The sequence below is a fragment of the Pseudorasbora parva genome, chromosome 14, assembly GCF_024679245.1.
Source record: "Pseudorasbora parva isolate DD20220531a chromosome 14, ASM2467924v1, whole genome shotgun sequence".
NCBI lineage: Eukaryota > Metazoa > Chordata > Actinopteri > Cypriniformes > Gobionidae > Pseudorasbora > Pseudorasbora parva.
The window spans coordinates 17,148,889-17,161,121 of NC_090185.1; the positions used below are offsets into that span (position 1 = coordinate 17,148,889).

A 12,233-nucleotide genomic window follows, 5' to 3' on the forward strand; every position below is an offset into this window, starting at 1 on the left:
TTTACTTTAAATTTTAAATTCATTTTTTTTGTAGTTTTTAAAAAAAATACTAAAAAAATGGACAAAATTGTAAATACAAAAGATAAATATATATATATATATATAGAGAGAGAGAGAGAGAGAGAGAGAGAGAGAGAGAGAGAGAGACAGAGAGACAGAGAGACAGAGAGAGAGAGAGACAGAGAGACAGAGAGACAGAGAGACAGAGAGACAGAGAGACAGAGAGAGAGAGAGAGAGAGAGAGAGAGAGAGAGAGACAGAGAGACAGAGAGAGAGAGAGAGATTTTTTATTTACATTTTTTCATTACCATAAAGCTAATTTTCACACCATAATTCAACTGGCATTTTACATTTGAGGTTTTCCAGTTCTTTTTGAAAAATTATTGAATTAAAAAAGAAAGAATTAAAACATATGTATTTAAATTAAAATATGTATTTAAATCATGATTAAAATCATTAGAACTTGATGTATAAACATTTTTCAATGTAAATAACATCATTGTTTTGCATTATGGTAATGAAAGTTTGTTGGGAATTATGTGAAGTTGGCATGAAAATAATTATATACAAATTAATTACATAATTGTTTTGTTTTGCATTTAAACATTTTTCCATTTCATTTAAAATTTTTCCATCATATTCTTATTACTATAATTCACCTGTTTTTTGTTTTGAAATATTACAGAAAATAAATGATGATATACAATATTTTAATTATATATTTTATTTCAATCAGCATAAGTTTAAAGCGGGTACAAACTGGTAATATAATATAATATAATATAATATAATATAATATAATATAATATAATATAATATAATATAATATAATATAATATAATATAATTTTTTTGGGCAATATGCAAGTGTAAAATTGCAAAACATCTTAATGCTATATATATATATATATATATATATATATATATATATATATATATATATATATATATACAATATTCAACTTGAAAATCCCAAAAATTGGATTTTCAAGTCGAATATGACCTGTACATGTTCTCGACATCGGCGTTCAACTACATATTTGATAGTGCTGTGTGTGTCTGTGTGTGTCATTGTTGATCCGATCTCCTGGAGGTTGATTTGGAGAAGATGGACCCTTGACAGGTGTGTGTAATTGAGTCTACAGGCATCTAAACTCCTGTGAGAACATGAACGCTGACAGCAGAGTGACACGGAACCCGTCGGCCTTGTCAGTCAACCCGGGACTCAGTAGCAGACTCGAGCCATTCTGAAAAACCGCACGCTTCGAATATTGCGACCCGGTTGCATCAGACGCGTGCGCACGTGTGTGTATGCCCTCCGTTCTTAACAGTGTCAGTCAAAACTCTTTATTCGGTTGTCAACACATCCCACAATGCTGTGCAGTATCTCATTGCACACCCCAAATGACAGCTAATAAGCATCACGCCGCTCTCTGCTGACCTCATGTATTGTCTGTATGACAGGGCAGAATGCCGTGCCCGTTTTCTTTAGTTAAACGTCCTCCGGGCAGCCTGTCCTGCAGGTGCTATTGTTCTTAACACTTCCCACACATATCAGATGAGCGAATCGCCGGCGCGGCGCGAGACCAAGGGAGGAAGTCGCTTTCAGTACTGCATTATGCTCCTGGAATAATTTGTTTCCTCTTTACCAAGAAAACCTTGACAATCGAAACTGAACAAAGATGACATCATCGTGGCTGCTTTTGGTTTGGTTGTCTTGGCGGAAAGTTCCCGTTTCTGAGTAAAACTGAGACACGATTTCACACACACACTTCCATTAGAATCATTTGACTGAGAAACCACTCTAACATAGACTCGCATTGTGTGCTAACCAACTTCCTCTCGTTTGAATTGCACTGGTTCCGTCACATGCGAACTGAGATACATTTCGTTTCCTGACGGCTTGTTTCCGTTCATTTTTGTTTCCGAAAACAAAACACTCGTGGTTTTTGCGAGGAATAGGCGAAAATAGGAATATAAATATGAGTGAATGTATGCATAAAATATGACTAATTGAAGTCAGTAAAAAGGTCAGTCTGTGTTGCGTTTTACAACGTGCATTTAAATGTGCTTCTCCTTTAGCTTTCGCCTAATTAGGAGCTTCTGTCGCAGTCGGTATCTCTCAATCATCTGTTTATGCTGTTGAATTATTAATTGCAGGGAGGGATGCCTTATGCCATATGGAAAATTAATAACAGATGTGCATGAATGCTGTGTGTGTTTATTATTTCTTAATGTTTATACATTTAAATAAAAAAAAAATCAAATATGTGATACATGCATACATATACACTGGTCAGGCATAACATTATGACCACTGAAAGGTGGAAAGGTGAAGTGATGGTCAGTATCTATCAAAAATGGTCCAATGAAGGAACAGCGGTGAACCAGTCGACAGGGTCATGGGCGGCCAAGGCTCATTGATGCACGTGGGGAGCAAAGGCTGTCCCATGTGGTCCGATCAAACAGACGAGCTAATGTAGCTCAGATTGATCAAGAAGTTAACGCTGGTCCTGATACAAAGGTGTCAGAATAGACATTGCATCGCAGTTTGTTTTGTGTATGGGGCTGCATAGCCGCAGGCCAGTCAGGGTGCCCATGCGGACCCCTGTCCCCTGCCAAAAGTGCCAACAGTGGGCACGTGAAAATCAGAATTGGACCACGGAGCAATGGAAGAAGGTGGCCTGGTCTGATTAATCAAGTCTTATTTTACAAAAATTAGTAATGGTTTGAGGAACACAAAGAGTTTGAGGTGTTGACTTGGCCTCCAAATTCCCCAAATCTCAATCCAGTCGAGCATCTGTGGGATGTGCTGAACAAACAAGTCCAATCAATGGAGGCCCCACCTCGCAACTTACAGGACTCAAAGGATCTGCTGCTAACATATCGGTGCCAGATACAACAGCACACCTTCAGGAGTCTAGTGGAGTCCATGCCTCGACGGGTCAGGGCTGTTTTGGCAGCAAAAGTGAGACCAACACAATATTAGGAGGGTGGTCATAATATTATGCCTGATTCATGTATGTGTGTGTTTGTGTGTGTGTGTATGTATATATATCTGGTCATGACCACTTGAGAAATGGTCCATCTTGACAATACTAAACTCAACACACTTATTTTGTCCTGAGATCATTGTATCCTGTATTTTTTTTTTATATAAGAACAAAGCGTTGCCCTTCAGAAACTAATCCATTCTCAAACAAAGCACATTAGAGTATGAAACTCATCAGGATAAGATGTCTATCGCGATTAAATCCGCTGCAGTGACAGGAGAGTTAGCGTGTGTGTGGAATATGCTGAGGTTTTGTTTTTTTCCCCACCCCTGTACTTCCTCAACTAGACTTAATGAACTCTCTCTCACACACACACACACACACACACACACACACACACACACACACACACACACACACACACACACACACACACACACACACACACACACTCCCTTCATTCCTGGGAATTACTGACAACATCAGGCCGCCTGCAAACAGTGTAATATGTCTCTTCAGCATTTCTGCGTGTTGTTGCTGCGTCATGTTTTAAAACGCTCCTCTGAAGGAACAGTGGCTGTGTTTAAGGTTTAGACTCGTCTTTCGCAATTAAAATCACAAACCTTCCCCTTTTAATTTATTTGTTGAGAAAAATATCTTGTACGACTTCACAGAAGCAAAGAATTCCAAAAAGAGCGTTTAGTTATTGTTCACGCCGATAACTGCAATTGCTGAGTGGACGTGTGTGCGTCTTCTCGCACAAATGTATGTACGCTATTTACAGTAACTACAGCGAGGAAGGGAGCAAGATTTTCCATTTAAACAGCTTTACGGGTTGTGCAAAATTGCACAAATTGCATTATGGGTCGCCTGGGTTCTGAATATCATCCTGCACTCTCATTTGAATTGACAGGTAACCGTAACAACACACTTCAGTTGCTCCCACAGGCAATAACCACACATACACACACACACACACACACTAAGCCTCGCGTTTGAGGTGTGTGTGCGCATAAATGAAAAATCTTAATCTCAGGATTGAATTTATCGGGCAGATGGCATTCAGGTGTTTCTCTGCCAAGCCTCGTTACCCTGGCGACCTCTTGGACTATCGTTGTCATGGTAACAACTCCTCGCTTGGCAACGTGGACACCCACGCGGATCTTTCTTGTACACAATTAATCTGAGCATCTTCCCTCAGGCACTACAGTCCTGATGTTCAATGCTAGATTATAGATTTTCATGTTTTGGAAAGAAAAAATTCCAACACTTTCCATTAAATGTAGTTGATGCATTAACTAATAGTGAGCAGTACGTTTTGTTAGCGTATTAATAATATTCATCATTGCTAATGTTAGTTCATAAAAATACATCTGTTCATTGTGAGTTCGTTATTTCAGGTCTATTAAATAATATTAATATTAATAATAATATTTTAATAATGTATTGGTAAATTTCGAGAGATTTCGTGTAAGATTTTAATTTCGTGTAAGATTTTACATATATCCAAAAAACACTTGAACAATGTTATATATTTTGCTGACTTGTGTATTTTATCGCAAACAATAATTAAATCCAGAGAAATTAGCAATTTTAACAAGGTCATCATACCCATTTTATCTGTGTTATTGAAATAATACCCTCAATTTATGGTTTTATTTAGAAAAATCCATGAAATCACCAAAGACATTTTAATTATTATGTGTTTTATTAACATAGAATAATCAGAACGAGCTTTCTTCATTATACAATATTGTTTTTAATTAATTGTGCGTCATTTAGCAACATAAACATAATAAAAGCTCCGACATGCTTTATACAATAGTAATGTTAAAACTTTAATACATTAGCTCATCCATGGACATGATTTTGTCGGCTTTCTTGCCATCGGCTGTGGAGGGGAAGATGACAACTGTGAGTCCACACTCAGTCACGCCGTCATCAGGCCACGCCTTTGTTTTGGATAAGCACCCTCTAGTGTAAAAAATAACATTGTGCCTTTAAAGGGATAGTTCACCTCCCCTTTTTTTTTTCCTCAATTTTTTTTCCAAAATCTTCTTTGTGTACAGCAGAACAAAGAAATGTATATAGGTTTGGAACAACTTGAGGGTAAGTAAATGATGATTTTTGGATGAACTATCCCTTTGCAGATCTAGTCAGGTGGAGCTGGGGGAGGTGGAGGGTCTCAGAGGAATTCTGATGCAGGACTAACTTACGGCAAACTACGAACCAGACATTTAAATGTTGAGCAAGCAATCTCATTGGCTGCAATATCAATCAGCTTGTACCGTTTGAAAATGACGTGATCGGCCTGTGCCCTTTAGAGTTTTGTGATTGAACTAGATATTTAATATGCAAGGGATAAAATAGTCAGCCGGTCTTGTATTAACTTAAATGGGATTGTTTTATGATAATGACCATCTGTGCATTACTGTGCAAGAGTATGCAGCAAATAAATTAATGCACATAAAGTATTGATTTGAGTTATATATATATACACTTTACTTCACTTATTGCTCTTACATCTCTGCATCACTATTTATATTCATAGGTTTCTTAAAAGGATAGTTTACCCCAAAAATGAAAACCCTCAAGTTGTTCCAGGCCTGTTTCTTTCTTCTGCTGAATGTATATTTCCAAAAGTTTTGGGACACTTGCCTTTGCAGATGAGCTTTAATGATGCTACAATTTTTAATCCATAGGGTTTAATGTGGAGTTGGCCCACACTTTCCAGCTATAGAAGCTGGGGAAAACTCTTTTGGGAAGGCTTTGCACAAAATTTAGGACCTAGGTGTGTTTATGGAAATTTTGGACCATTCTAGAAGCTCATTTGTTAGGCCAGGCACTGATGTTGGGATGAGAAGTCCTGGCTCTCAGTCTCCACTCTAATTCATCCCAAAGTTGTTCTATCGAGTTGAGGTCAGGCCAGTCAAGTTCCTCCACATCAAACTCGATCATCCTCTGTGGACCTTGCTTTGTGCACTTGTGTGTGCAGTCATGTTGGAACAGGAAGGGGGCCATCCCCAAACTGTTCCCACAAAGTTGGGAGCATGAAATTGTCCAAAATGTTTTGGTATGCTGAAGCTTTAAGAGTTACTTTCACTGGAATTAAAGAGCCACGCCCAACCCCTGAAAAACAACCCACATACCATAACCCCCCCTCCACCAAACTTTACCCTTGCCACAATGCAGTCAGACAAGTACCGTTCTCCTGGCAACCTCCAAACCCAGACTCGTCCATCAGATTGCCAGACAGAGAAGCGTGATTGGTCACTCCAGAGAACACGTCTCCACTGCTCTAGAGTCCAGTGGCGGCGTGCTTTACACCACTGCATCCGACGCTTTGCATTGCACTTGGTGATGTAAGGCTTGGATGCAGCTGCTCGGCCATGGAACCCCATTCCATTAGGCTCTCTATGCACTGTTCTTGAGCTAACGTGAAGGACACATGAAATTTGTAGGTCTGTAGCTATTTATTGAGCTCCTGAGAGTGACCCGTTTATTCAGAAATGGTTGGATGCCAAGGTGTTTGATTTAATACACCTGTGGCCATAGAATTGATTGGAACACCTGATTTAAAGTGGTGTCCCAATACTTTTGCAGTACAGTGTATCTTCTTTGTGTTTAACAGAAGAAAGAAACTCGTACAGGTTTTGGAACAACTTAAATAATAACAGAATTTTCTTTTTCAGTTTATATTGATTGGCTTGATCTCTGATTGGCTGTTCCGTTTACCCTGCAGCTCACACTCCAGATAACAGCTTCCTGGGCTTCGTGGTGGAACAGCACCTGAACGCCAGTGACGTCAAGCACATCGACGACATCAAGCGACAAAACCAGTCGCTGGTCTATGGCAAGGTGGACAACTTCTGGAAGGTGAGTTCTAGTCAAACAACAGTCACTTCCAATGTTTTTTTGGCTGTTTACATGTGAAACCCTGTTGTGTTTATATGCTAGATTGGTTTTCCACGTTTTCCGATTTTGCGCGCCAGCAAAAGTGTTTTCAATTCGACGTCGATGACTTCAACATTTCCTCACCGCAAGGTCACGGCCGTTCCGCTGTTAAGACGTTCCTGCAGAGACATTTTCTCTGCCCATCTGGATCCAAAACGGCCCGTGTGATGAGAGACACAGAGAGCGCACATGAAAAACGAATCCCTTTTGTGCGCGCGCACAGTTCTGGATATCTAATCCAACACGTTTCCTCCCAGAACCTTTTTTTTAAACTCCCAATCCATTTCTGCCATGTCCTTTAGGGAAAGTTTTCACGTTTTTTGGCACGCCGAGAGTCATGTTATGGATAACAGTATGCACGTGAAATCCGCCAGTACACTGATATTAGCTAATCAGTGTGGAGTTCATTTTTTCTTAAAGGTACAGTAACAAAAAAAAAAACATCCAGAAAGTTGAATGCGTGTATGGCAACTGTGTATTCGCAATTACATTTAGGGGCAGTTTTCAGTTTTTTTTTTTTTGTAAAATAATATTAAAAGATAAATGTTTTCTTTCTCTCGTGGACATGAAACGAACGTTTGCACGTGAAGTTTGCAATACACAGACGTTACTTAATCGCACCAACACTCATTATCATATCTTAAAGGTACAGCATAAAAAAACCCTTCATTTTAATTCTAAGGGTCAGAGAGAGGACGGCTGCATTTACATTTACATTCGCATTTAACCTCATGCAATTTTACTGATGCCGTCCTTCACCCAGCGAGAGAAAGACTCCTGCTATTGCACAGCCTCTCAAGTACTGGTTTCCATGGAAACAAACTTGAGCATAGACCCTCTATCAGGGAATGTGGTTTCTGTGTGTGTGTGTGTGTCGTCTAAAGATCAGAGGACATGTGTATAGGCCTTTGAAATGCAAATAGTCTCGGCGGTGTCTTTACACACACACACACACACAAATACATTCTTCGCATTCACAAGTTCACATGTAATGTATCCATGTGCGTTTATTTTCCATCTCAAACACAGCCGCTCTTTAATATGTGAACGCATTATATTTGAGATGGAAACTTAAGTGCGCTACTTTTTTACATTTTTACGCTTTGTGGTTCCTGATCTCCTGATATCAGCGTTTGCATGACGTGTTTGCATTTCCTACTCATCGCTCCCATAATCTTATCATTGCGCGTGTGTTAGTCGATGAAACAAGGAACTAATTGATGATTGAACAAGGAGATCATTGATATTCTGTTTGGTAGTGTGTGTTCTGATAACTCGGACATGAAGCCAGCTAAACATTTTGAGGCTAATTTTTTTGGGATGTAATGAATTTGTTATGAATTATTAATAGTTGCTTAGTAGCAGTTTTATTATTCACATTTTTATAATTAAAAATATTTTTTTATTTTAATATTTAGTTTTTGAATGCTACATTTATAATTTTGATTTTAAATATAGCTGCAAGCAGCCATTATCGGGGCCAAGCGCAAAGAAGAAGACAAGACATGCCAGCATGGCTGGAAGTCTCAAGCCAACTGCAACAATGAGCCATTAAGGACCTATTAAGTTGATTTTAGGCAAAATAGCAGTCAAATTTTAAATACAGTCAATAATAATGGTTTAATGGTTTATCACTTTCGACCAATAGGTGTCACTGTTACGAAACTGATGTGGTTTAGTCAGATTGAGATGACAATGACACATGCAAAGTTTGGTGTCAATATGTCAAAGCATTGCAGAGATACAGCCTCAAGAGTAATTTTTGCATCATGGCTCAACTCTGTTGCAGTGGTATATGAAAACTGTTTTGTCTATCAATCCGAAATCCATAACTATTTGTCAGCATGGTCTGAAGACGATACGGATCAATTTTGGTGAAAATCGGACAAACGGTCTAGGATGAGTTTGAAAAAGTAGGTTTTTAACAAATAACAAGACGGAGGACAGATAGGTTTGCAAAATATGGCACAATTGGTATCCATGTTCTCGGCATGAGCCATTGACTGTATTATGACCAGTTTCATTACAATGGGTTAATTTAATCAAAAGTTATTCGCATTTCTGTACATTTTATTACAACTTTTGACCACAAGGTGGCGCTACCCCGAAACTTTTTGAGTATCTTCAGGACATGGAGCGGAAGACACATACCGAGTTTTGTAACGATACGCTAATGCATTCTTAAATTATAGCATTAGCATTTTAAACCATAATACTGCATTGAAGTCAATGGGAATTTCATGTTTTGTTTTATTATAGCGCCACCAAGAGGCACAATCCCACCAATTTTTTTATGTGTCCTCATAGTGAGCCCATACATATGTGTGTCAAGTTTGGTGAAAATATCTCATTTTGTTTTGGAGTTATAGACATTTATATGAAAAAACACGTAAAAAAGGACTGACACCTGACTTTGATTGGATTTTACTACCCCTTACTATCAATATTTTGAGATTTGGGCATTAGCGTATAGCTATCGACCTATGTTTCCGAACTTCTGAGGCTGGTTTCGTCTCGATCGGACTAGCGGTTTCGAAGATATCAGCAAATGTTTTTTAAGCACTAAATTACAACTCTGCGCAAACCATATGCCGAAACCTGGCAAGTCTGGTATCGTTGGAGTCGGCAAGGATTCAGGAGACCAAAAAACACACTCCCATCAAAATATGTCAACCACACCCAAAGTTATAAGCGTTTGAAAAAAAAAATTCTCCACTAGGTGGCGCTGTTTCGAAACTTCTCAGGCTACTTCAGGGCATCGTGGTGATGACCCATACCAAGTTTCATAACAATCTGTTCATGCGTTCATAAAATACAGCATTTTTGCACATAATTCAAAATGGCCGACATCCAAAATGGCCGACATGGTAAAATTGGATATCAGTCGACTCGGCATGACGCCCTGAATCTAATGAGACCAATTTTATGATTTTTGGATAAACGGTTCAGAAGTTATAAGCCAAAATAGGCATTTTTCGTATCTCCGGACAGGTAGGTGGCGCTGCGCCGAAACGCTGCATGTTGCTTCAAGTCATGCTTGTGATGACATGTACCAAGGTTGGTTTGAATACGATAAAGCGTTGCGGAGATATAGCCTTTAGTGTGTCTTTGCAACCTCCACGTAAAATTTGTTTGTGCGTTTATTGGAAACGATTGGACGAATCAACTTGAATTCCATAACTTTTTGTCAACATGCTCTGAAGATGATCTGTTTCAATTTTCGTGAAAATCGGAGCAACGGCCTAGGAGGAGTTCGAAAAAGTAGGTTTTTCAGAAAATTCAAAATGGCGGGAAAATTTGCATACCGGAAAATGACATCATAGGGTGAAATCGAATCGGCTTGAGCCAAGGAATCCGATGAAAAAAGAATTTTGTTTCTAGCCCTTAGGGGTCAAAAGTTATAAGCATAAATATGAGTGAAACTTTGGACAGGTGGTGGCGCTAGAGGGATTGAGTTAGAGGCACCAAATTTGCTATAGTGACAGCTCAGACTGGCCTCTATGAGTGTGCCAAATTTCACAACTTTTTACCATACGGTTCTATGGGCTGCCAGAGACTCCTATGGCGGAAGAAAAAGAAAAAGAAGAAGAAGAAGAAGAAGAAGAAGAAGAAGCAGAATAATAATTATCGGGGCCAAGCGCAAAGAAGAAGACAAGACATGCCAGCATGGCTGGAAGTCTCAAGCCAACTGCAACAATGAGCCATTAAGGACCTATTAAGTTGATTTTAGGCAAAATAGCAGTCAAATTTTAAATACAGTCAATAATAATGGTTTAATGGTTTATCACTTTCGACCAATAGGTGTCACTGTTACGAAACTGATGTGGTTTAGTCAGATTGAGATGACAATGACACATGCAAAGTTTGGTGTCAATATGTCAAAGCATTGCAGAGATACAGCCTCAAGAGTAATTTTTGCATCATGGCTCAACTCTGTTGCAGTGGTATATGAAAACTGTTTTGTCTATCAATCCGAAATCCATAAGTATTTGTCAGCATGGTCTGAAGACGATACGGATCAATTTTGGTGAAAATCGGACAAACGGTCTAGGATGAGTTTGAAAAAGTAGATTTTTAACAAATAACAAGATGGAGCACAGATATGTTTGCAAAATATGGCAAAATTGGTATCTATCTTCTCGGCATGAGCCAATGAATGTATTATGACCAGTCTCATTACAATAGGCTAATTTAATCAAAAGTTATTAGCATTTTTGTACATTTTATTACAACTTTTGACCACAAGGTGGCGCTGCCCCGAAACTTTTTGAATATCTTCGGGACATAGAGCGGAAGACACATACCGAGTTTTGTAACGATACACTAGTGCATTCTTAAATTATAGCATTAGCATTTTAAACCGTAATACTGCATTGAAGTCAATGGGAATTTCATGTTTTGTTTTATTATAGCGCCACCAAGAGGCACAATCCCACCAATTTTTTTATGTGTCCTCGTAGTGAGCCCATACATATGTGTGTCAAGTTTGGTGAAAATATTTCATTTTGTTTTGGAGTTATAGACATTTATATGAAAAAACACGTAAAAAATGACTGACACCTGACTTTGATTGGATTTTACTACCCCTTACTATCAATATTTTGAGATTTGGGCATTAGCGTATAGCTATCGACCTATGTTTCCGAACTTCTGAGGCTGGTTTCGTCTCGATCGGACTAGCGGTTTCGAAGATATCAGCAAATGTTTTTTAAGCACTAAATTACAACTCTGCGCAAACCATATGCCGAAACCTGGCAAGTCTGGTATCGTTGGAGTCGGCAAGGATTCAGGAGACCAAAAAACACACTCCCATCAAAATATGTCAACCACACCCAAAGTTATAAGCGTTTGAAAAAAAAAATTCTCCACTAGGTGGCGCTGTTTCGAAACTTCTCAGGCTACTTCAGGGCATCGTGGTGATGACCCATACCAAGTTTCATAACAATCTGTTCATGCGTTCATAAAATACAGCATTTTTGCACATAATTCAAAATGGCCGACATCCAAAATGGCCGACATGGTAAAATTGGATATCAGTCGACTCGGCATGACGCCCTGAATCTAATGAGACCAATTTTATGATTTTTGGGCAAACGGTTCAGAAGCTATAAGCCAAAATAGGCATTTTTCGTATCTCCGGACAGGTAGGTGGCGCTGCGCCGAAACGCTGCATGTTGCTTCAAGTCATGCTTGTGATGACATGTACCAAGGTTGGTTTGAATACGATAAAGCGTTGCGGAGATATAGCCTTTAGTGTGTTTTTGCAACCTCCACGTAAAATTTGTTT

The 12,233-nt window shown here is 38.9% G+C and overlaps 1 protein-coding gene across 1 annotated transcript in view; it reads left to right on the top strand.

Moving 5' to 3' along the window:
* mgat5 (alpha-1,6-mannosylglycoprotein 6-beta-N-acetylglucosaminyltransferase) overlaps positions 1 to 12,233 on the top strand; it is an 88,251-nt gene that overhangs the window by 64,289 nt on the left and 11,729 nt on the right. The window contains exon 11 of the mRNA XM_067415688.1: positions 6,735 to 6,868. Coding sequence (XP_067271789.1) covers positions 6,735 to 6,868 — 134 coding nt within the window. The remainder of the gene's footprint in view (positions 1 to 6,734; positions 6,869 to 12,233) is intronic.